General features: G+C 39.6%; 1 protein-coding gene across 1 annotated transcript in view; it reads right to left on the bottom strand.

The window, feature by feature from the left end:
- Window positions 1-25,896, bottom strand: part of LOC115794073 (CUB and sushi domain-containing protein 3-like) — a 238,215-nt gene that overhangs the window by 73,470 nt on the left and 138,849 nt on the right. The window contains exons 32-40 of the mRNA XM_030749325.1: window positions 16,180-16,293; window positions 15,675-15,770; window positions 15,088-15,291; window positions 9,498-9,622; window positions 9,225-9,321; window positions 8,261-8,365; window positions 3,046-3,164; window positions 1,842-1,911; window positions 84-200 (exon numbers count right to left, since the gene is read on the bottom strand). Coding sequence (XP_030605185.1) covers window positions 84-200; window positions 1,842-1,911; window positions 3,046-3,164; window positions 8,261-8,365; window positions 9,225-9,321; window positions 9,498-9,622; window positions 15,088-15,291; window positions 15,675-15,770; window positions 16,180-16,293 — 1,047 coding nt within the window. The remainder of the gene's footprint in view (window positions 1-83; window positions 201-1,841; window positions 1,912-3,045; window positions 3,165-8,260; window positions 8,366-9,224; window positions 9,322-9,497; window positions 9,623-15,087; window positions 15,292-15,674; window positions 15,771-16,179; window positions 16,294-25,896) is intronic.

The raw sequence follows: 25,896 nt of genomic DNA, 5'->3' as shown, positions 1-25,896 counted from the left end.
AGAGGAGAGGAGAGGAGAGGAGAGGAGAGGAGAGGAGAGGAGAGGAGAGGAGAGGAGAGGAGAGGAGAGAAGAGGGTACAGACCAAAGCCAATAGGGAGTTGAACTCTCCAGCTGCAGTCCAGGCTGCTTTGGTAATTCCCTGGGAAGCCTGGGCTGAGGATGACGCCACTGAAGTCTGTCATAGAGCCGCCACACTGAGCTGAGTGAGACCAACCAAAGAGAAAGAACATGTCACTTTTCCATGGAATGGCTCAATGGGAAAACAAAGGGCAAAGAGCATTGTGTCTTTGTGTGAGTGCAAATTCCAGTACATGCATAAATGTTGTATAAGTGTACAAAAAATATACCAGTGCTGTGCATGTGTATCCTACTACATATACACGTTTCTATGTAGAGTGAAGTAGGTTCTTTTGCCTATGTTGCACTATGTCTTTAACTTGTACATCTGTTCTTGACCACATGCTCCAAAAAAAAAAAAAAAAAAAAAAAAATAGCAGACCAAGCCTCCTTGTTTGGTGGTGCTTTAAATCAAAAATAAATGAGGGAGTCACTATTCAATAGACTAACTCAGTTTTGTTCAGTGGTGAAGGTGATTACTTCAGCCTCCCACCTGCAACACCCTGCCTCTCTTCTTTGACTGAGTGCATTAGAGAAAACTTAGCTTGCTGTGAAGGTTATCCCCCTCTCTTGTGACACACAACGTAGTCTTACACAAACACGCAGGTGGTGTAATCTTATAATCTTAAAACTAAATCATTCCTCTTTTACCCATCACAGCCCCTTACAGGCACATTTGTGTGGCAAATGGTGGAAAACACAAGTGATATTGCTGCTATTTCTTTGAGGACTATAAACCAGGACCAAAATGAGGCAAAAACTATCTAGGGATGTAACTGTTTTCCTGGCAGGGGAAAACGTGCTTGACCTGCTTGTGTATGAAATAAAAGAGAAGAGGAGAGGCACTTAAGAGGGTGTTATACTTTTGGTGCAGGGGCATCTGAGCCCTTTGATGTGGGTTTATCAGCAACAAAATGAATACAGATCCTGGGGTGTTCAGGGAAGCGTATGTACCATAAATGAGAGAAGACTTAAACTAACGAGCGAACGCACACATCCAAGAACATGCCTATCGACAGTAAAGCTGGGATTTATGTCTGCAGTGAACGGTGAAAATCACAGGAACAGAGTATTTACACGCAGAGCTCTTTGTGTAACCATGCAGATTTGTCTGTGTGTGCAAAAGTGTATTCACCACATTGTGTATGTATGTTTGTGTGTATGTACTGTATGGAACTGAGGAAAGGGGGGCAAGAGAACAGTGAGGCGTCAAAGAGAATGTGAAGTTCTTCCTTGGTAATCTCTGGAATCTATCACTGTGGCAATCAACTTGAGAGGAAGTGTTGGAGGAGACAAGAGCGTCTCATCAGGGGTATCAGAAATCAAACAACACACTCAGATGGTGCAAAGCCTTATTGATTTTCAACTGAAGGGGAAAGTAGAAAATTCATAATCCCTAACCCCCCGAGGCATCTACTCCCAGCCTTCATCCCTCCCCTCCGATCTTACAGTGAAATAGTTGATTCGCCTAATACAATAACAACTCCTCTGTGAGGCCACTGAGCTATTGTATATGAGCCAAATATTAGTATGTCAGGAATATAAATAAGGAGAAGACAGAAGAAAGATAAACAAGTCAACAAGAAAAAAAATGAATGGTAAAAAGGTAAAAAGAAAAAAAAAGCTTGTGTTTGGAGCTACAAATATGGTTTTGTTGTCAACCATATTGACTCATTGAAATCCTGTCACTAAAGATGTCAGACTGTATAAAATAATATGTTACCTAAACACAGAGGTACAGGATAATTCCACCTTCTGACGGGGCCAGGCATGCAGGTAATATATGCATTACCCTGTTCAAGAAAACAAACAGAAACACTTGTCAATTCCCTTTCAGTGAAATACCGCGCAGATCGAAATGAAAATGAACATCATGAGCTCAAACCAGCAGGTGATCCCTGTATATTTTATCTCTGTACTATCTTCGGAATTAGTCAAAATCCTCTTCTTGTGTGTGAATATGAAGAATAAGTCAGGATGTTCTTGCTGTTAGCTAGGCAATGAAAGTACCAACCTGACATGAAAAGAGAAAAAACACCTGCAAACATTGTTTAATCTGCTGCATACAAAAGAGGAAACCTAAATGTGATGGTTAAAATTCACAGCAGTGATGTTGTTTTATTCAAAACTTGTAGCTTGGTAGTTACCTGCTCTTTCATAAAATGCATACATGCAGGTAGATTCTCCAAAAACCTGTACACTAACACCAAACCTGAAAAAACAGCTATGCTGAGCACACACACACACACACACACACACACACACACACACACACACACACACACACACACACACACACACACACACACACACCTAAACTCAAAAGACTCCTCTATACTTGTGCTTTTGTTACTACACCCTCCTCAAGTCTATTTCTGGTGTTCAGACACTCAGCCTGAAGATGTGTGTAAGAAGTTGCTGGTTAGTCCGGAGAGGATATGAAAAGAAGAGAATGCCCGAGCTGAGGAGAAAAAAAAATCAGTGTGGGATTAGTGAGGCGACTGTTAACACAATCCATCGCCTGTGGCCTTGGAAGGTTCTACAGCTCAAAACGCCACAGCTACAGAATCTACTCAGGGAGGATTGGAATAAGTTAAAGCTGCTTTGTAACTAACACACTAGCACACACATGTACACAAACATGCAAGCAGGGAGGCATGCAACACACACACACACACACACACTACTACTACTACTACAAATAAAGTTGCAAGCACACAAGTACATTCATGTATTTACTTCCTGTACTCTTCCACTCAAGCACACACAAAAGTCATAAAAAGGACTTAGTGTCTGGACTTAGCCTGACTCCTCTGTCTTGACACATTCATCCCTTGGGGGGATCTCCTCCAAACTGTCACTCATCTAGGCAGGTCAATATTTTTCACTAAGAGACCCGCAGATCTACACTTTATATTTTCACCCACCTGTAATGAAAAGCCTTGATCGCACTGGAAGGAAACCATGTCACCCACAGTGTAACGATCTCCAACTTTTCGGCCATTACTGGGAGGCAGCGGCTCTGGACACGAATCCAAACCTATTGCTTAGGACAGAGTCACAACACACAAGTGTGGACAGCGATCATTCTTCTGCATACCATGGCCACAACCGAAACTCCAACTGCACATTTGATACCATTTCATTCATCCGTAGTATATTTTGTGTAAATATTTACATTTAATCAACCAATACCTATAGAGGGAATAATTTAATTAAAACCAACCATTTTAACATAATTATACAATCCCTCATTTTAATGTGCTTGTAATTGCATAATAATTGAGGAAGTCTTTTTTTCCCCTCTCTCTTTCCCCTCATCATAACATTTAGAAACTGGGACAAGCTATAAAGCTATTCTACTCGTGGCTGTAATCGCAAAATCCTTCTGACTGTGATCTGAAGCAATCACTGTGAAATTACAAAGCAATCCCTGAAGTATTACTTGACAGACGCATAGAGCTCCATTGGAAAGAAATGATTACAGTGCCACTTGCCAGGTAGTGAAAGGCTAGATATTGTGTTTTAATGGCTTAAAAGCAATTGTGATGCCAGCTGTGGGCTATATTAATGTAGGACATTTTAAGGAAATTTGAGCTACACTGCCTTTTACAGATTAAAAAAACCCACAATAAATATAGTCATGTTGCAATTTCATTTATCAAAGAGGTGACTAAAACATATTGACAGGTAGAGGAGAAAATATTTTACTTCATTACTTTGAAGCCTATAATGTTGTTACTCAATGAAAGGCACTAGAGACGATGCTTATCTTAAACATTTTTCAACCTGCACCAGTCGTCTGTCAAACATTGTTTTTCAGTGCATAAAACAACACCAAAATAGGCTGAGGATAAAAGAGGAAAAAGTTTATCTTTGTATTAACCCATATAAAAATCCAGCTAGTTTTGTTAGATTTTCCTCTTAATGTATAATTTGTAAGGCGGCCGCAGGCAGCGAAATAGTGGGAAGGGGGATGCACAAACACAGCGACACAAACACAGCATCCCCGACAACGTGCAGGCAAATACAAGCAATTCACAAGCACTCGCATTCAAGCCCACTCAAAGAGTTAACTTGTCCAAACAAGTCAGTGGGTGGATGAATACAAACATGGCAGGAGATGTGCCCACAAAACATTCAGAACAATTTATAGGCGACTCTGAATAGCAGGAGTGGTCACTCCACTCAACATCTAGTGAAAGTTAGAGAGGATATTTGAGTGGGAGGAGACAGTAACCCAAGAGGCGCAGAGCAGAAAGCAGCTGGAGACAGAACAATTCAACAAAAGAAGAGCTCCTGTACAAGGTGAGTGGGTGGATGCTTTGAAGCTGTGAAGTTCTGTCATATGAGGGTTTAAATAAGAGCAATACTATGACAAATTCTTCGACTTAGAAATGTTTAATTAATTTCAAGGTGATTTGATGACACAATTCACAGGAGCAGTGCAGCTGCCGTCATGTGAGGCTGCCAGAAGGTAATTTTGACATTAAAGCACAATGCAGCTATAAAATTATCATGTGTAATCATAATAGGGAACAATCAATCTGTCTCTTGCAGTGTTTTGTGAAATTTGCAGACTGCTCAGCAGTTCAGCTCAGTTCAGACAATGAAAATATTAAAAGATTGTCAAACCCTGTAATAATACAGAATGCCAAGGCTAAGCAAAGTGACCCTATAAAACCTGCCAGATCTTAAGGAATCCTTGTCAAATACGAAACCCTGCCGACTGTATACAGGCAAAGGAATTTCAATCATGTGTGTCATCAGTTAATATCCGAGTGTGACCACTAGCCAAGTGAGTTGGAGCTGAGAGTTTTATCTGCTCTTGTGCTTTTACATGAAGTTGATCAGTTCAATATTTATTTAAAAAATCAAACTCGACCTGCAAAGGAAACAACTGTTTAGTATTCCAAAAAGTAGGAGAAGGTTTGATGCAAAAAAAAAAAAAATATGCAGGGACATTAAAAGCTACCTGACAGATGCAGCAGCAAAACATGCAGGTCAGACATTATAGAACAGTCGACTGTGTGGAAAGTAAGTTTCTTTGTAAAGGTATATGCAAATACAAAGGTTCAATTTTATGAAGCATACTACTGTGGACAGACACTGTTCACAGCACAGGCAGGTGTTGTTTCCACCTGTGGGTGGAGGAGTAGTCAAACATCTGCATCTAAGGTACATAAAATCAATTTTCTGTCTCAGTTATTTAAACAAATTCTGAAGTCCGATATCAGACATCACATCATGACATCTCCCTGTTTTATGCAGCTCATCAGGTTTCCATCCTTAACCATCCGGCCACTATTCTCAAATATTACTTTTATCAATATAATAAAACAACCACTCTAATCAGTTAGCACAATTAACTTAAAATAATCACAGTATTTTGAATTATCACAACCACTCACATTTTCATCAAATGACACAAACAACAGTTTAATTATAAAATAGTGTGTTAATATATGTAGCAGTAACACACTGAGTGCAGGGAGAGTGAGTGTGTGATTCATCAGACTTCAGTGATTCAGGAGAGGAGATGTCTTGTGATTATACACATGTCACAATGACACCTACTGTGCACCGAGCTATAGTTAGTTGTTTGCTGTGAGCAAAAATATGTAAGACTGTATACATACAATATTTTCTTTCAAAGTTACAGTACCAGTCAAAAGTTTGGACAGGCTCAAACTTTTGACTTGTACTGTGTACAGTGTTGCGTTAGATAAAATAAAGACACATTAGTGAACCTGTACACAACTGCATGCCAGTACTGACTGAAACCTAAAGTCTAAATGTGGAAGCACATGATACTTGTATGTACAGGATACAAGTAGCTTTGAACCGGAATGAAAATAGTAGGCTTATGGTTTCGTAGCAAATGCTAAAAGGTATGTTTTTCAGAAAGATTGAAAGACTGTTTTACATGCAATAGCAGCAGCACTTCTGGCAGCACAGCATGCAGCCTCAAGTACTGAAAAATAGTGTAGCAAGAAAACGCTAACCGTGATTACAAGTTTGGTACAAGTAATAAGAGCACAAGTACTTCTGCTCTTCAGCTTTAACAACTGTGCAAGGTTTAGCTATGATACATATAATTCATGAGGAAATGTGTGGAAGGAGATTATATGTAGTAAGCATAGACTTAGCACTGCTATATTGTCCTTTGACTGATGTGACTGAAGTTAGACACACAGTTTAAGAAAGTCTGGAAAGATTTTAAGACCAATCCAGAAAAAAAGTGCCTTTCCGAGCTGTCGAACAATTGAGTCAGTGTGGCGTCACAGTTAATCCATGTAGCTGTGGAAATAATACAGGCCTTTGTAGACTGCATTGATAGATGCCCAATATGGGACTTGATTCGGGATGCAAACTGCTATAGTGCCTGTGTGAACACTGCAATTATGTTTTCCACTATAGCATTCTGTCTGCCTTAGGAGAGCTGCTTAAACGTTTTTCTCTTAAGATGTTATACTGGTGGGTGGTTATACAGAAATTCTATGACTGGTCTCAATGGACTGCAACAATCACCCAAAGGAAACATTTTAAAACAGATGGTTGGTTGGCTGGGTGTGTGCCAATCCCTCTTGCTGTTTTCTACCCCCTGCACTGAGCTTTCAGAGCATTAATTGGGAGCTAAAACTTTGAGTGTTTGAAATACAAATGGTTTTATAAAGATACTAAGATACAACCAACAAGGGGTCAGGAAAATAGTAGGCTAAAATATTACAAAGCAGGCAACCAGCAATACTTCATAAGTAGTTCTGCAGGGAAGCAACGTGGCTCATAATAATCCCTCATCTACAATTATATTTTTTATTTTTTTGCCAAAAGGAAAGGCAGCAGATCCAGATGGCAGGAAAACTAACTAATATGAATAGCAAGAGAAAAAGGTAGCGAGGAGATAAAATGGAGCATGGTTTGCACAAAGCATCGGGGAATACACTTTACAAGGGCAGCAGTGGCAAAGTGTAAGACAGACAGAGGAAAGAGCTGATTGTGATTCGCAGCGGTAGGCAGTGGTAGTGGGGTGGCATGGGGTGGAAGTGTAGAAAGGAAAGAGTACACTGAGAGACATGAGTACAGAGTGGCTCCAAACAAGAAGAACGAATCACCTACTGTGAGATACATGACTGTGAAGTCGTTCTCAACAGTGGCATGATGCTCACAGACTGACACAACTGACAGCGAGGACAGATCCAGTGACAGCAATGATTTTTCCTGATTTTTCTTTTTTTTCCAACAAATTTGTAGAAAGTGACAGTTTGAACTGAGCTCACTCAAAAAAAAAAAAAAAAAAAAAAAAAAAGCATTACTCTTTAACTGTTTTGTGTATGGAAAAAAAAAAATCAAAGCTGGGTACTTTAACGTGTCTGAGATTTCCATATCATCCTAGAAAGTCTCTCAAATCTTTTCACGCTTCCATAAATGTGCATCACAGACAGTGGTGAGCGACAATGGTTCTGCCCACAGTCTCGTATCGGTCAGTGAGTGGTTAGTAACAAACCAGCAGGAGGACAAATGGGAAGAGCAAGCTGAGAAAATGCCAGCTCAAAATTTAACTAAGAGAAAAGGACATTAGAAGAAACAAAGAAAGGTGCCTGCAGTGTAACAGAATTACAGAAAAAGCTACGCATGAATCAAGGATAGAGCCCTTTCTTTAGGATGTACAGTTTTTAAATAGGAGTAAATCAGTCACTCTGCTGGGGCACGCCATACTCCTTCAATTCTGATGCACAGTAAATGTTTAGCATGCTCCTTAGCAAATATGCCCCGAAGTGAATAGTCCATGGAGAGATAAGGAAGCTTGGTTCTTAAATGAAAAAAAAAGATGTGGGTCCAGTAAGTTGAAGCTATGGGGGAATTTAAAAAGAAAGCCACTCGGGAATACCAAGCTACCATACCAGAGAAGTGGATACAAAAGCTGAAAATTAGAAAAGATAATGAGGAAGAAAAAGCTTTGCCCACTCACTTACTCTCCATTTCACACTCTTTTTTTTATAGCTCCAACTGTGCAATCCACACCAGCTGTCCCTCTTATTTCTTACACCCTTGTGCAGCAGCTGGAAGTCAGTGGCAGATGGACACAGAAAGACAACCGACATAGTGACAGGCAGGCAGACAAGCCGTCTCTCCTCATACCTGTGTACTCCAAGTGGAAGCCAGTGGCAGATACACTGATGTCAGACTGGAAGGTCAGGTACAGGTTGTTGGATGTGCTGTTCAGCAGTTGGGGAATTGTTGTACCTGATTCATGAAATATACAAAAGTCTGTTAGGAGCTTGTGTAATTCACTTTCTGGGTTTTAAGCCTATCAAGACCACGTGAACATGTGCAAAATATTTAACTCTCCACTGCTTTCTGTTACACAGCTTAAGAAAATCATGCTCACTACGGCTCCTCTAGATCTTTAGTCACAGAAGTCAGAAGCATTAAATCACATCGAGGAAGAGGAATGGTCTACAATTCAAATTCACTGCAAAATAATCTGTATGTGCGGCCACGCTGCGCTCAGGGAACATTTTCTCTATTCCCTATGTCTTTGGGAATTTGCGATGAGATTTTAACTTGTAATTATAATCTTTATCAGTTTAGCCAAAGCTAAACATGATTGCTACCTATTTAAAATGCCTGACCCTTTTCACACTGCAGTTAGAGCTGCACTGTGGGGTTGTTTCACTTTTCAAAGAGTGTTTTTTCCAAAATAAGATCTCTGCATCTAAGCTTCAGTAAAGTGATGCTACTCCGGCCCCTCTCATTCCAGAATTCATCTAAAGTGATGTGATGGCCTATCTCTTATAGATTACTGAGTGACAAATGCACCATTTTTAATAATGTAAGCCCTAAGGCAAGACTACAAATGTAAAATTCCAAACTGTAACAGAGGTTACATCAAAAAGCTCTCAACCCCAAAGGCCGAGACAATGTGACAAAACAGGGATTTCTTTTTTTTTTTCTTCCTTTACAGTTTTATGACAGCATTCTCAAAGGACATGCCAAATGTCATCACCTCCATCACCACATCTGTCTCTTGCTGGGACCTTGTGACTTCTGACTGAAACTCAAGTGGGAGCAGACAACTAAAATTCCGATGTATCAGAATTACCTGAGTAGCTACCAAGCCTTGGGGCGTTGCTATCAATGCCATCAAAAAAATCCAGTGAATCCCAGTTGTGTTCGGTGGCAAAGGTCACAACTTGAATCTGAAAGAGAAACATAACTTAATACAAATGTTTAATAATAAGTATGAAAGTTAAACAAAAGGAAACCAGCATGAGTAGAGAAATGGCTAGCTTGCATGTATTACTAAATCCACCCCCCATAAAATCTTTTAATATTTCATCAAACATGACTCCAAGATCTGCATCAGTCTTCTCACCTGGATGCCGGCTCCCTCAGGAACAGAGATTTTCCAGGCACAGTTCAAATAGTTGGCATATGGATCTGGATATCCAGGAGAAAGGATAGTACCCTTGCGTTCAGTTAATACTCCACCGCAGGGAACTAGACAAAGGAAAGCATATGCAAAAAATGAGTTCAGGCTAATTGAAGTCACATATACACCTGAAAACCATGAGTGGGCATGGGTCACAGCGGCAAACTATCCAGCTGTCAGGCTTTTAAAAGCCTCTTTCCAAAGTCTATAAATGACCATTAATAAATGGGATTCAAATAAGCAACTGTAAAATCACTTCAGGTGATGAAATTCTATTGATTCTAAGGAAAGATCAGGCACCCGTAGCAAAGCCAGCCATGATAATGTAAATCTACTCTATTTTATGGCATTCTTATACACGACATGCTAATCATCAAAGTCAGTGGACCGTACCATGGAGGTCTACACTTATCTCTTGCACTACAAAAAAGTAAACAGTTTAACCCTGATGTGTAATTTAATCTCTCACAGGGCATACAAATCACATCTTTCAATTGTGAATGCTATTCTAAGCATACCCTTTTACCACCAATGCCTCGAGTGACTTATTTATCAAACCTCTGAGCTCCCAGCAGAATTGAGGCTCTGAGCAGGATGTGCTGAAATTGTCACGGACTGAGATATAGCTGACTATGACTCAAACAACAACCACCACCAAACCACGACAATATCTTCAAGTGCCGCTTCGAGACGAGCGCCAGTCGCCCTGGTATTCAGCCGGGAAGAGTCTAGGCAGGAGTTTTGGCTTACAAAGAAATGCATTCCCTTTCTATTGAAATAAAGTTCCGCTGACTAATACAGAAACCTGCAATAACCCGTAGGATATTGTGCTGTTGCGATAAGGTGTTATGACACCTTATCATCAGGGAGAAGTATAAAGTGGTTTTATTTTATCCCTGTATATTCCTATCTTCTCTCTGTTGGGAACCATTGTTCTGCTGTCACCAACAGCTAAGTATGAGACAACTTAAGTCGTGGCATATATTTCAACATTACTGTCAGATACTGTATCCTAAAAAAATGAAGCAGTATATCCAAAACAACTGACTAAAGATATAATGCTAAGTCAAAAGGATGACAAACCTTCTGTTTTTGTTTTTTTACATACATCCAACAAACCAATTTCTTTATCAATCCTCTGATGTTGAAGGTTACCAAGCATCTGTACGTTCTCCTACAGCATGGGATCGAAAACATAGCTGTCAGTCTAAGAGGACATTCAGCAGTTCAGCAGAGTAGTTCTAAGTGTTCTCACAATGTAGAGACTGATGTTTTTTTGTCAAGGACAAGAGTTTACCCTGCACAGGTCAATGATAATCACTATTTTTGACATCCGTCGGGCAATGGAAGACACAATGAGAGAGACAAGTGGAGACATGGAAAACAAGAGAAAAAAAAAGAATATACTGCCTCTGCAATAACGACTAAAGTGGCTGAAAGAGAAATAATACATCACTTTTAGCTATCAAGAAAGTATAGTCACAAGTTCAAAGTTATCAATATTTTACAGGTGATATCTGCCATCTGAGGGACACTTTAGAGAATGGTGCCAGAGTGACTGCTTTGTTGCTTTTTATACTGAGTGACACATTAGAGACAATGACTTCTGCACTGTATCTCTCAGCAGTCACAGAGTGGAGTCATCACACTTATATACTCACTACCACAGGTAAAGCTTCTTCTGCTAATGCATTTCATGGAAATCAGTCGACTCCTATATCACATCTGCACGATACAAGCTTGTGCAATTGTTCCGTCTGCAAATACAAAATAAAGGTCGATGCCCATAACATTTAGAGCACCACAGTCACAATGTCATATTCTGTGGACACCACTCAGAGGCTCCTTGAAGGTATGAAGTGCTGTACGATAAATAACATGGGGAGGGACAGGGAATCATTTCGTGCCGCCTATACTGCACTGAAAATGATTTCTTCTCGATACCTTTATTATTACCAACTCTTCAACGATGACACAAACACCTGAGAGAAACTGAAACTAGTTTGTGAGCAAAGTACAGTCGGCTCTGTTTTGTTCTGATACTTTTTGATATTCATCGGGAAAAAGAGCCTCATCTTGACAACAAGCCTAATTTCACAACTCATTTCAGTCCAGGATGAAAATGCAACTGGTCAAGTGAGATTGGAAATTATGACTGCAATAAAGGACTGACAGCTTGCCACTTTTGACTCAGCGTAGGTAGACAAAGGTGGGGACACATATTATATCATACTATAAAACTGCACAGTTTGATATGCAGCAAAGTGACAGGAGCTTATAATTGGAAATGTTTTAATCACGTAGCGTGCGAACATAACGTCTGTGACATAATAGATTAATATGTTCTTAAACGGTTCTTGCACACAAATTATATATTTATTTCATTACGCAGTTAAAACGGCCTTTTGTCAATTCTCATAGTTCTCCATCTTGATGTGAGATGTTAATGAGCTGCATACAACAATCACATCCTGTGACGTCTCTGTTTCCTTAATATCACGGTCAAGCTGCAAAGCCGGCATTCCATACAGTTTAATTGGAAATGACTGGAGAAAATATTCCTGCTCCCATTCTCAGAGATGTGTTTTAGGCTAAGAGACACAGTAAACGTTATTATGGATAATACAGTGTGCAATAACAACATAAAAATGCCTATAAAACACTCACTGCTTTTTTTTTTTAATGTGGATTTAATATTTCTAAGAGGTACAAGGAGAGATTTAACTAGGATATTTGTTTTTGTCTGGAATGTTTACTTTCTTGATTAAAAAAAAAAATGCTAAAGTAGTATAAACACAATTATAGTTAAATTGGCAGTAATTTCCGCTTCCACTGTGGAAACTTTAGCAAACTTCGAAATGTAGCAAGACCTCAAGAGCAGCTCATTTTGCTCCAGAGATGCACTCTGGCCTGGCTTTGCTTCACACTCCCAGACTGAGACACTTTAATTGGTCTTGGGAGGCTATTGCAAAACAAGAATCCACTGTTTAAAAACAAACTCTGTGCGACACTGTTTACTTGTTGACACCTTTGAAAAAGCCAACAGTGAATTCCATAGCGTGGGCATACTGAGCATGAATCATGGCAATCTGTGAGCTTATGTAATACTGCTCGGTGAGGATTTTATTTTTTTTTTACAATCATAAGTGATTTAGTACGTGTTTGAGATTAAGCTGCCGTTCTGTCAGCTGTGCAGGAAACAAGCCAGCAGAAAATTGCACTCGTCTATTTAAATTTATTATCACTTCTGCTGTAACCTGTAACAGGCAATTGGTCATTCTCGCAATCGAATGGGCACGTATGGGTCCACACATGGCTGAAAAAACTGACATAATCTGCATTGCTTCTTTTTTTTTAATTTGTTTTGAAAGCTCAGTCTACAGTGCTGCAAGTTAAACTCCTGTTGTTGAACAAAAACATCTATTTATTCAAGTCAGCTGCTCTCCATAAAAATTCAAAATTCAAAGTCAACCCCCAACATTATGCATCCAAGCATTAAATCACAACAGGACGTTGTACAAACTCACCAACAAAACCTTAATTCAGCAACTTTGTGTAAAATCAAAAGCAATGCAAACGCTGCATGACGAGCGAGGTCAATCATAGCTGCACGAGGAAATTAAAACATTTAATCTGAAACATGGGCACCTTGCAGGAGAGCGGTGTCTGATGCCGTCATATTACATAAGTAGGGCTTGACTAATTGAGCATAGTTTTTTGGTGGGGTGGGGAGGGTGCGGTGGGGTGAGGCTTCCATGAAACTATATCTATTATTCTGGACGAGTACACTGCCGCTGGGGGAGATGCTGCAGCCAGATTCAATCTCCAGATAAAAATCACTATGTTTAAAATGGAACTGCGCGTGCCACTGCTATTCCCTTACCACTTGGCACTCAACTCGGATGAACCCTGGCTGGAAATCTCGCGCACTTACCGGCTGGTACTATTTGCTGGCTGGCACGAGGCCTGACTTCAATAGATTTTACCTCACTTCATCTTTAGTCCTCCATCTCCCCAAGGCAGATATGTGGGTGTCTTTGTCAGACTGACTGCATGTCCTTCTACAACTGTATAGGCTTAGGTAACTGTGTTTGCTGACAGGATATTTAAATCATCATGTGCACAAATGTGGCCTATGCATATTCAGGCAGGTGTATTTAAAAAAATGGTTCTGTGCATGGTAGCCAAGCATCCATGTAGGGAGAGATCCTGGTCCCTTCAGCAGATGGTCTGCACCCACCTTACATAGACCACCAAGGGCTGCAGTAATAAAAGGACTCCTGAATTATGGCTAGTTAATTATGTTTTCTGTCTATGTCAAAAATTTATGAAAGTCCCTCTCCTCATTTGTCAGTGGTTTTCAACTTTAAATCTTTTATAAGAAACAAGAGTTGCTGTCTTCTGAAACAACATTAGAAACTGGATATTGTTGCTACGCTACAACAATACCACACGTGACCAGCACTAACACTAGGTCTTCATGGAAGGTGCAGCAATAGGACATAGCCCCTTTAAGTCAATCCTAACTGTGGCTTAAGTTTGGTGGAGAGTAGCAGTGGTCTACACAGTGGGTTTACTAGAGCTTTTACATTGTGACATTTCTCTGCTGCAGTTTAAGACAACACTGGGAGCTGGGAGCGTAACCAGAGCAGTACATTTGTGTGTTGGTCAGCTAAACAATGACTGGAAATTCTTTGTAAGCTCGAGAAAATGAGGGTGAGCTGCAGATTCAAATGATTATTCACTGTAGGCCTGTCACTGCAAATTGCTACTTTACCATTGTCACATTATTTTGATATTGTAATTTGAAGCATATAACATATCCATTATAATGGAATTAACCTTGTAAAGTACTCCATATACAGAGAGAGAGTATTAATAATGATTCTTGTGAAAAGCACTATACTGTGTGTACTCAAACTGGTATCCCATCATATATGACACAGGCAGCGTTACAATTTTGGCATCATGAGAGAAAACGTTTATTATGCATTGTTACGCATTAAATAAATCTATAAATAATGATAATGTTTGAATGTTTTGTCTACGTTTATTTACATATGAGGTGATAATGTGTCAAAAATGCCTCTTATAGCAGAGCTGTTATACTGAACTACATTATACTGGGGGCAAATAGAGATTCGAGTTCTTCAAAGATCTGATGTAGAAGTGGGTGTTGCTGTTTGATGTGTTCACTTTACATTGATATTTATTTTTCTATTAGTCCGGAAAACCACAGAAACCCAAAACCCTTATGTGACGTTTGCTTGTTCCGTTTGCTGTCTGGTCTAATCTACTAATGCCTGAGATTAGCTGCTTTGCAATGGCTGATGGACATTAGGAAAACTAATGTCAAGATAAAACAGGCACCAACCACTATTATGCACCTGCTCCACTTTTTGGAAATGTGTGTGTGTGTGTGTGTGTGTGTGTGTGTGTGTGTGTGTGTGTGTGTGTGTGTGTGTGTGTGTGTGTGTGTGTGTTTGCATGCATGCAGGAGATGCAGCAAAGACTGGAGGATGATGAGGCTTACCAACACATGTGGGCACAGTGCCGTTCCACTGGGCCAGGGCATTGGGCACAGCCTCGCACCTGATGGCATTGGAGCCGTGCAGTGTGTAGCCTGGACTGCATTCAAACAGTACCACCATACCGATGCCAAAGTCATTCCCTATCCGCTTCCCAAAGCGGGGCTCAGGGACTGAGCTACACTGAGTGGCGCTTGTCCGGGGGACAGCTAAGGATAAAAGGGGAGGAAGCGAGCATGACAGGAAAAAAGACAAAGAGTGGTGGGTGGGTTTGTTAGGCAGAAACACAACAGGGAGAAGGAGACATGGCAAGACAAAGGAGGCAGAATGCAATAGTAAAGCCCTTGTGAATCTCCTCGCGCGTCATTAGTCACTCTCATCTGCTTTGCCAGGATAGGCTATTTGACTCCACATCATTCTGCTTTGTTCAGATATGCCCAGCCGCATCCATTGGCACTCTGCTGAACAACCCTCTACTATATGAGTGCAGGGCTAAAGTACCCACCCCGAAAAAAACAAGCAAATGCAGTCAATGCAGCAAATAATTCTGCACATCAAAATTCTGGAAATATATCAGGAAAAGTAAAGTTACCCTGGTAAACAAAATGAAATCCTTTGGCTGTTTCTGTTCCATTTGTGGTAAACTTGAGTGTTATCTTGTTTCCTGAACTCAAAGGTAAGGTCTCTCCTAAATGACAAAAACAAAGAAAAACACTATCAAGACATCATCAGTGTGATTTAAATTTAAATCAATGGAACAATCTTTTGTGCTATGGTACAACACAAAGGATGCAATTCATTTTGGACAGTCTAATCAGGTAGAGTGTGACAGCAATTTACAACAGTTGTTTGCTTTTGTTATTTTAATTGGGATCTCTGGAGTTTATTCAATTACGATCATATTGTAATTGTGTAACATCAATACAATAATGTATGAAGGCAAACGATCTTTATCACTAGCAGCATGAAGCTGATCGCATAATAGACATTTCATTCGTCTGGGAAAAATAGTCATTGGAATAGAATCGAGTTGCTTGTGATGTACTGCCTGCATTACCTATGAGCTGGGCTTCAAGGTCACAGAGTAACGCTCTTACCTGAGTGTGATCCATATATGGAAGAAAGAAGGGCTGAATCTGTTGAGGATCCATCATAGATTTCGACCACATCACTGGTCAAAGTCTGGAAAACCACAAACTGACCAAAGAGAACTGCAAGGAAAGAAGCGACAGAGGACAAAGAACAGAGGACAATGTGAAGGTGAATTTGTGGAAATGAAGATTTACATTTGTCAACATTCAGCTGACTCAGCAGAGTTTACAGTCTGTAGTCCCCAAGAGTGTGGCTGCTGCTTTGGCAAATCCAAAACCTTGATACGGTTAATGTCTTTTTTGACAACAATACTGCCTTTTGCATGCATGTAAGTTTTTACATTAAAAGCACTATAACACTGCAATTGTGCTTTAGGACTTCATAAACTGCAGTAAAATTTGTGACTTTTGGTGCAATATTTTTTCTGGACAGCAGCTTTTTATAGGTCACATTTTTCTCAAGCAAAGTAACATCTGCTCCCTACTATAAACCCTTCCGTGGCATTTTCTGAACAACCAATAATTAGGTATTCCTTTGACCTGTGTGTCTTTCTTTGGTGCGCCATGGCATTTAACATGTGCAGAATGACCTTCATACAATACTGTGTGTAATACCTAAACTAAAAGCATAAGCTCCCCCTTTTTTCAGTAAAAAAACTGTCTATTTTAAATGTATAAAAATAGCTTTTTTTCATATTAAAAGAACAAATAACAACAACAAAAAAGGGTCTTTGTAAAAATCAGAAATGCTGCATTTCCTTCCTGTTGCTGGAGGGGTGTGTTGGTGGGGGCAGTGGATTGACAGCAGCTGACAAGGTGAGCTCAGACACAGGCAGGGGAATGGGAGGAAGCGAAAACAAACTGGCACAGTAGTTTAAAAGCCGTGGGCAGAGAGTGTTTTGTTAGCAGTAGTATTGAAGAGTAAGGACACGACCAGCATCTAAACAAGTGAAATTTGGAGGAAAGTTTACATGCTGTTTAATATGCTGCACCAGAGCAGTTAATTTGCTGTCTAGCCCCCAAACTGACATTTGCAGAGCACTTTTCCTCTGTGAATATTTGTTTGGCCGCTCAGTCAACAAACCAAGTTGCAAGACGAGAGACAGTTCATCAGTCACTGTGACCGTTTGCAAAATAACGGTGTTGTTACCAGTTGTAAATATGCAAAAATATGTAAATATGACCTAAATTAATGTGATTGCCTGTATGTACACAAATTTCTTTATCAAAGCAGATAAAAAATTAACAGCAATCAATAAACAAAAAAAAAAGAAAGAAAGAAAGAAAGGAAATAATATTTTCTTTCCTTTTTGGGTTTGGATTTTTTTAAAAGAAGAAGATAGGGCATATTAATGACATATTAATGTGTGACATGCAATTTCAGCTGAACTTTAACTATAATATGTATTAGTCCATCTCTGCTATTTAAGCCAAAATTAATAAATAAGAAAGTCACCCAAGCCAATGATGTATCACCATAAACGTCAATGTGTAGAGAAGTAATCTGGCCAAAGTATTTGTAGTATCTGACCTTTAGTTTAATGAAACAACCATTACTTGATGAAATGTCACATGAGAACATTACTGTTTATCACAAAATAATTAAATCTTGCCCCTAATATAAGCAGCGAGGAAGAACTTATGATAATGAACAGAGAATTATTTAAATAACGTCCTGCATAAATATTTCCAATTAAGCTTGCCTGATTATATCAATGTGTACACATCCTTGAAAATAATCTGATTCTGCAACTAAATGAATAGACATGACCAACTGGATCACTACCTCTGTGATAACACACATGTTTTGTGTATGTGCAGTTGTGCGCCCCTGTGCAAATAAATGTACTCTATGCGTATCCATTAACAATAGTAAGATTACAGCCTCATCCATGCCCTCTGGTTAAGAGGCACCTTGTGAAAGCTACGTATACTTCATGCAGCTCTCATTTATCCCTTTCTCTTGTTTCCCTCTCTCACACTCTACCCATCATTCTGATGAAGTTTACCATTTACCGCGTTGTCACAGTAAGTTTATTTCTCTGTGCATCCCAAGTGGCTGTGCTAATTATTGTCTTCACAGTGTTTTCCAAAAAGCAGCAATTATCGCAAAATCTGGCAATAACGGTCACAGTATTGGGTAAATGACATGTTGCACATGACAGGTTCTTACTGCAGTTTTCCTTCATCACGTTAAGAGGGCCTGAAAACCCTGTCAGTAGGTGGCAACTTACAGTGTGCCATTCATGTCGTATGATAAAGCACTCACACCATGACTGCATCACATCAAATGTTTGGCTACAATGCAGGTATCGCAATAATAATGAAAGTAGAATTCAAAAAGGAGAACTTTAAGTGTCCTCCTTTTCCGAGAAAATAAATTCGAAACTGTATTGCTCGGTTTTAATTGCCCAGCTGGGCAATTGCTAAGCTGGATAAGTCAAAGAACAATAGCATTCCTGACTTGCAAAATCAAAACTCCTAAACTCCCGGGTAATAAACTGTTTGTTCCTCTGCCTTCTGGAAGAAGATACAGGACCAAAAAAACAAGAACCACCAGACTCTATCATCCCCCTGCATACATACACACACCTCATACACACCTCATGGCGTAGGCATGGACTGGACAACTACACTTTACATCATGCAACAACAATACTACGTTTTAAATGTTTTCCTACTGTGTTTATTTATTTACTGTGTCTGTCTGTGTTTTAAATACATTTAAGCTACCACACAGAATTTTGTTATGTGACTGCATAACGACAATAAATAATATTTGAAAGTACGTGTGGATTTACTGTAGCAAGAACTGATCATAAAGAAAGTTTCATTCTTTGTCAGTATCAAATACACTCTACGCTTGCTTAACATAGAGTTAGCAAGGAAAACCCATTTGAGCCAGCAGATTTCCCAGATGTTTTTCAGTTACTATGTCTCAGATAATGCTATCAAAAAGTAGCATATTTTAATGGCTCAGTCACACCAGAGGAGTGGTTCTCAAACTTTTTCCATTAAGCCCTACTTCATCGGATGAAATCTTTTCACGCCCCATGCCAAGCCCGAGGCGCGAAAAGGCAGCACGATGGCTCTATGTACACAGCAGACAGGGACGGTGGAGTTTCGCTAGTCACTGTGCTAACATACCTGCAAACGTTTTCTTGCTCTGCCGTGAGAATTCATGCGATGTTCAACATTTGTTCCGCATGACTTTTCTCCCAGGTCATTCGCGTCCCACCTGTCATGACCCTGCGCCCCACAGTTTGAGAAACACTGCACTAAAAATAGGATGGTAACCTCCTTGGAACTAGGAAAAATCGGTGCTTGCGTGGTGATTGCACAGAATTTTTTTTGCATTTGGTGACTGAGTGCAAGTAGTTGTGGCAACCAACAGGTTGCCCAGAAGTTGTGTTCTTTCAATCACAAGGTCATTGCACAGGTCACCTGATGGGAACTCTGTTGCTAAACAATTATGGTCCAACTCAAACTGACTGCAGTCATGCTCAGACAGATTGGCAAAAGTTTTCAAATAACTGCTGCCTAATGTTTAAATGCAGACAGAGTCAGTCTACACTGATGAGCGCAATTTGGCTCCAATGTGTCTCTTTGCAATAGGGTACTCTACTCAACTGGTTGCCAGCTGGTTGTATTCTGGTTATAATCCTATATAAAAGCAAGGTTGCCAAGCTCCTATGTCATTTTGTAGTCAAATTGCCAACATGCAGCAACTACGTCACTATTTGTGGAGGAATTCCAGATTTGTGAGGTTCAGGCTGGACTCTGAATGAAAGCAGTTATTGTGAATTTCTGTATACAGGATCAGTCAAACGTTTGGACACACTCACCCAGAATGAGTGAGTGCGTCCAAACCTTTGACTGATCCTGTATGTAGACAGCAACAGATTTGTGATTTTTTTTTTCTGATTTATCACAGTTAATCGCTATATTATCACAAACAGATCACATGTAATTGCAAACTTGACCCAATTCAATCATTAAGTGATAAACTGATGGCAAACAGATAGCAGACAGACTATGGCAACTGCAAGTGGTTGCAGACCTGGTTCCCATCTTTAAAGCAAGAATTTAAGAGGCAACAAGACTGCGAGTTCATTGCGCATGGTCTCAGTAATTTTGGTTGTGCCGTGGCCTTCAACCACTGTTTTCCCCCAGTGTGATTGTAGCATAAAGCAGAGAAAGTATCTGCTCTCACTGGCACACAAACATACAGATTAACAATACCTGGGCCACAGAAGAGCAGACTTCAAATAGCTAAAAATTTTAAATGAAAAGCATCTGTAGGCTGCTTTTGTCCAGCAACAGTGTTTACCTACGTGTGCATCACCTGTGCATGCCACATGCTTTAAAGCAAAACACACACAGGACCTGCCTGAAAAGGTGTAAAAAACAACACCATCAACAGAGGCAATTGCTAAAGGTAAAAAAGACAGCATATGTTTTTCCTTCTGGCTATGAATTATGGAGCAGTTTCCTGTCATCTTCACTTTGTAGCAGTATCTATCTCTGCTGGCATGTCGCCTAACAACAAACCACTATGAAACCATTATCCCCACCACAAAGCTAAGAAAGACACAGAAAGAAGGAAAAAGTAACCCCTAAAAGCCACTGGAGGCATTGCCGCATCTTATGTCCCAAGAGGCAATGACCACTAGCTGAGTGACCAAATGACAGTAAGAAAAACATGAGATGTTTTTGTAGGCTTTTCTTTTTTTTTTTTTTAATGAGGGTGCCTCACTCCTTGGTACTTGTTGCTACAGTGTCCAAAGAGAAACAACAACCAAACAAGCGTCACAAAGCAAAAAAAAAATAAAAAACACAAACACATGGACACACATGAAGAGGTGTTCTCACTCAAAGTAGCACAGGCAGGCCTATTTCCTTATCTGTTGAGTAGAGAAAATGCCTATGGCAGAACCAGAGTTTGAATAAGAGATGATTTTACCCTTAGGGACAGCTCACTGCTGTGGTATTAGCATACCAACACCCTGTTAGAGGCTGCACTCCCCTGCTCTGAGAACACACACACACACACACACACACACACACACACACACACACACACACACACACACACACACACACACACACACACACACACACACACACACAGCACAAGCACAGTGTTGCTCATTTCTGCCTCTAATCCAAAGCCACCCATGCATGACTCCAATCTGCTCCTTTGCTGTAATCACGTCCAGCTATTAAGTCAATAAATCATTGGAAACTTGTTACCTAATTTATGCAAGACTATGATGAATCTGTTGTCCTCTGGGCCTGGTCATGCTAGTGTAACGCACTGCACTTGGACAATGGACAAAATTTTCATATCTGCATCTTCACCTTGAATTATCTCGAAGCTTTTAAGTCACTTTAATCCTATACCTCTCAGGGTATTAGATCGTGATATTCGTAAAATTCCTGTATCTCATACCAGTAATGCCTGCCAGGCACTGATAAAGCATGAAATGTACAATTACACTTTGATCCTTCTCTTGAGTGATGGCAATCAAATTTTTTCCAATTTGAAAGCAGTCATCCTGGAAAATGTGACAAGAGGCTTCGATGGTTTTCTACTATCTCAAGTGCAGTCTGCCAGACATGAATTGAATCACGGGGACTGTTTAAATTAACCATGCAATTTAAACAATCAGGAAAAGTCCTAGGTGGTCGTGATTTACACATTTTACATCAAATTAAGGGCCTAGAAGTCCACACTCAAAGATACACCTATCTAGAGTTGTGTTAGACATTTCTACTTCAAAACAGAGTAAATTTGTTCAGGCATGGACTCAAAACGGTGAGTCACACACAGTTCTTGCGGATTTTTGCCAGCACATTCACACTGTGAAAAAAACCTTTGCCACCACATCTCAAAGGTGCTCTATTGGGCTTGGATCTAAAGAAAGTACACGAGGGAAGTGAAGTAAATTAAAATCACTGTCATGCTCCTGGAGCCATTTGGGGATGATGAGTGCTTTGTGACAAGGCTTGTTATCCTGCTGGAAGTATCCATTTGAAAAAGTGCAGACTGTGGCGATGAATGGGTGCACCTGGTCAGTAACAATGTCTAAGTATGTTGTGATGTCTGGTGTTCAGATGGTATTAAGGGGAGCAATGTGTGCCAAGAAAATATCCACTACATTCCACATCAACAAACAACCCAGACTGTGTGCACCTTCCACGATTTCACAGAGTTTACTCCACTTGCCATGGAAAGCGTAATTCTTTCATTTTATGGAATTATGCTCAGGGGTTAAAGTGGGCCAGAACATCCAGATCGACACCTTCAATAACTGAGCAATTAAGCCTGATAGGCAGATTAATATATAATACTGGGTCACTGTGATGTGTTCATGGCACACATTAGTTCCTTCAACTTCAGCATCAAGATACTGAAAGGAGTGAGCAAAAATGGAGTAACATTTTATTTAAGTGGCAGGTAATTTCAAATGCAACTTTTTTAACAGCTCAGAACAGTTCCTTTCTAACAGTTTCTGTGCAGTTTGGTGCACACTGTGTCTCGTTAGCCAAATGTACAGCTGCTGTATTTCCCAGGGAGAGGAAAAAAATGTTTGACAGAACAAGAAAGCAAGATGCGAGATTAGTTTCAAAGGAAAGGACTGTTCAGTAAATGGCATTTGATAAACTGGAAACTGGATAATGTCCAAATTCATTTGGCAGGTTTTTTTAATTTGTTTTTGTTTTTATCGGATATTGGATCTATGATGTGCTGCAGAAGTTATATTTCCTTCATATTTTGAAATGTCTTGTAAAACAAACTAAAGTCATTATTTTGTGTTACTAAAAGGTTGCATGAAATCCTGGGTAAAGTGGTTAATTTGCAGGATTGTGGTGAAGTTTACAGTGATTCACTATGCCGGGCTGTTACAGAGCAGACTGTGGTGTGAGGTTATATCAAGGGTAGCAGACATCAATTTAAATTTAAGATGATGATGCTGATTAGATTCACTAACTGATATTGACTTTTTATACCAGCTTTAAGTGTCGGCTAAAGCCACAAAAAGCAGAGAATCAGCAGCATCACAGCCTGATGAGGTCAGCTGATCACAGCCTGTACACAAAGTTAAATCTACTGGAGCTCAACATACAAATTATTACAGTATTTATTTATTTGTAAGCAATTCTTTTCCCCACATTTGCACCACTACATCTGATCTTAGGGTTGCCCCAGGATTACATTAAAATTACTCAAATGGGGTCTCACAAAAATATTTTTTATCTTTAAAAGAGACATCACAGTGTAGAACCACTGTTAAAGAAACATGCTGGCAATTGCAACTCTTGTTCACAAGGCAAGACTTTAGGCAGAAAAACCTTTGCTGTTTACACTCAGTGTTTCAACACTTGAAGAAATCCACCAAAGTGTCACCTTCACTTAAGAGGGTTTAAGTCAGTGTCGCTATAGTTGTCTTCAACCCAATGTTTAAAAGGTTCAAAAGTAAATGGACAGGAAAAACCACAAACTCAAACAAAATGATCATATTTAATGTTGTAGACTGGCTGCTTGCAGTTTTTAATAATCAGACAGTACACTACAGGACACTACATTTTGAGTATTCCCTTCCTTTAGCTCTAACCTTTATCAGGTGAATCCCATCTCAATCCGATCAGGGGAATGACTTGGCCGCTCCATGATAATCAACCCCTCAAGCTCAAATTTTCCTGAGCTGTATGTTTAGCATTGCTATAATGTGAAATGATTAAATGACATACACTGGGATGAATGCCACAGAAAGCCCAAGCAATAACAGAATTGCCACAATGTTTGACAGACGAGGAGGTCTGCTTGTCATGAGCCGTTGATAGCAGTTGATTTTGTTTTGTCAGTCCACAGAATGTTTTCCACAACAACATCTCTTACTTATTGTACATTTCTGCAAACAACAAACTTTCTTTTTTGAGTCTGACCAGGGGGGCTGCAACTTGTGTTGAAGCTATCGTTTTGTGATTTTCTAGTTTCTCTATTTTCATCCATTCTTCTTATAATATACCCACCATAATATTCTGGTAAATCAACTAGCTCTGACAACACTGAAAATTATTTTAATTATAGCTTCAACAAAAGAATCAAACAACTTCAAACACTGTTGGGAACCTTGTGCGAGGAACGTGGAGGATGGCAAAAACGCAGAGATAACTGAGTAAAACAAACAGCCACCCATGCAGACGGGGAAAAGCCGCAATAACAACGCCACTTTGGACACACTTCAGTAAACACAGTACAGAACAGAATGAAGCCCAGAAGAAATACTGCAAGAAAGATAGGTAAATGTGACCAATTCTGTTTCAACATCTTAAACACAACCCTGTCAAATAACACACAGAAGGCTTTCCAAGAAAAGCAAATCACATACTCAACCTGAGGACTTTTTGCTAGTCTCTTCTAACAGTACACCATATGCTAAAACTATTTCTAGTTTCTAAGTCTAGAAAGCACGTTTGTTAGGAAATGCAAAATCTGGCTGTATTTAAACTATTTTTTTTAATTTTCTGAACAAGAGTTCAGTCCTACAGTTATCTTCAGGACTGAATGCTACCACCTCTCCACTCTAAACTTCAGCTGCACTTTTCATTTGTCTGTCTTATCATTTTAGCTTTTGGGATGCAGAATATTCCCTGTCAAATTCAGAAGCATATACTGTAGATAAGATCATTACAATATGGCAGAGAAGTAATCTTTGAAAGGTTCTATGAGGAAATGAAGAATGGCCCAATGAACTATGATAAAACAATGCATATGCGTATAACCTTGCTTTGTATTTCACCAATTTAAAAACAAAACGTTTTCTCAGTTTAAGCATTTGATATGTTGTCTTTCTACCATTTTTAATTCAATGTTTAAATGAATCGCAATTCCTCACATTCTGTTTTTCTTTATATTTTACACAACTTCCCTACTTTTGTGGAAGCTGGTTTTTAGATCTGCACCAACTATAATTCACTATTCCTGTGTTCCTGTGCAAAGGCAATGGAGAGAAATGCTCCATTTGACACAGAGTTAAAAACAGATTACAGAGTACATCTGCCGCAGATGTAAATGTTAACAATTAACTACTCACCCAAGCTGCAGCCACTTATCCATGCAAGCTGAATGCAAATGTTTTATTTAAGACAGCATGATCAGCATTTACTGGTATGGTATTATTAACCACTTTCCTATTTGAAATTATACATATATTACATACCATACATGGTGGATACTAAACATTCATGCTGCAGACCATCTGGTTTCTCAGAGAGTCAGTTTCCCGGTAATAAATCATTCAAAAGCAGCAAAAAACAATAGGAATTCCTCATCTGGTTCTGATCAGTGCAATTTCTTTGTGTCATGTGACAGCCCTGGATATTTGACTTATGATTTCATGGCATTCCTCAGCAGAGTCAAATTCCAGACAGTCACACCAGCAAAGGTGAAAAGCTAAAAAGAAGGTATTATTAAAGTCACCATCATTCTAAAATGCAGAACCTCTAATAAAGTATTCAAGGTTAAGTGTCTGCATGCCGTACAGGAATTACAGCATTTCAATTTTATTCCATTTCATTCACTTGCAACAGCACGAACTCTCAGTGGTGGAAAAAAAGTACTGTATTTATTTAAAATGTAAGTCTGATAACAGGCTCCGGTTTTGAGGTATCATGTTGAAGCTAATCAGTGAACCTTGACTAGCTCTGCATGGTTTC

This window comes from Archocentrus centrarchus, chromosome 16 (assembly GCF_007364275.1).
Source record: "Archocentrus centrarchus isolate MPI-CPG fArcCen1 chromosome 16, fArcCen1, whole genome shotgun sequence".
Taxonomy (NCBI): Eukaryota; Metazoa; Chordata; class Actinopteri; order Cichliformes; family Cichlidae; genus Archocentrus; species Archocentrus centrarchus.
This window is presented reverse-complemented; position numbering and strand designations above follow the sequence as displayed.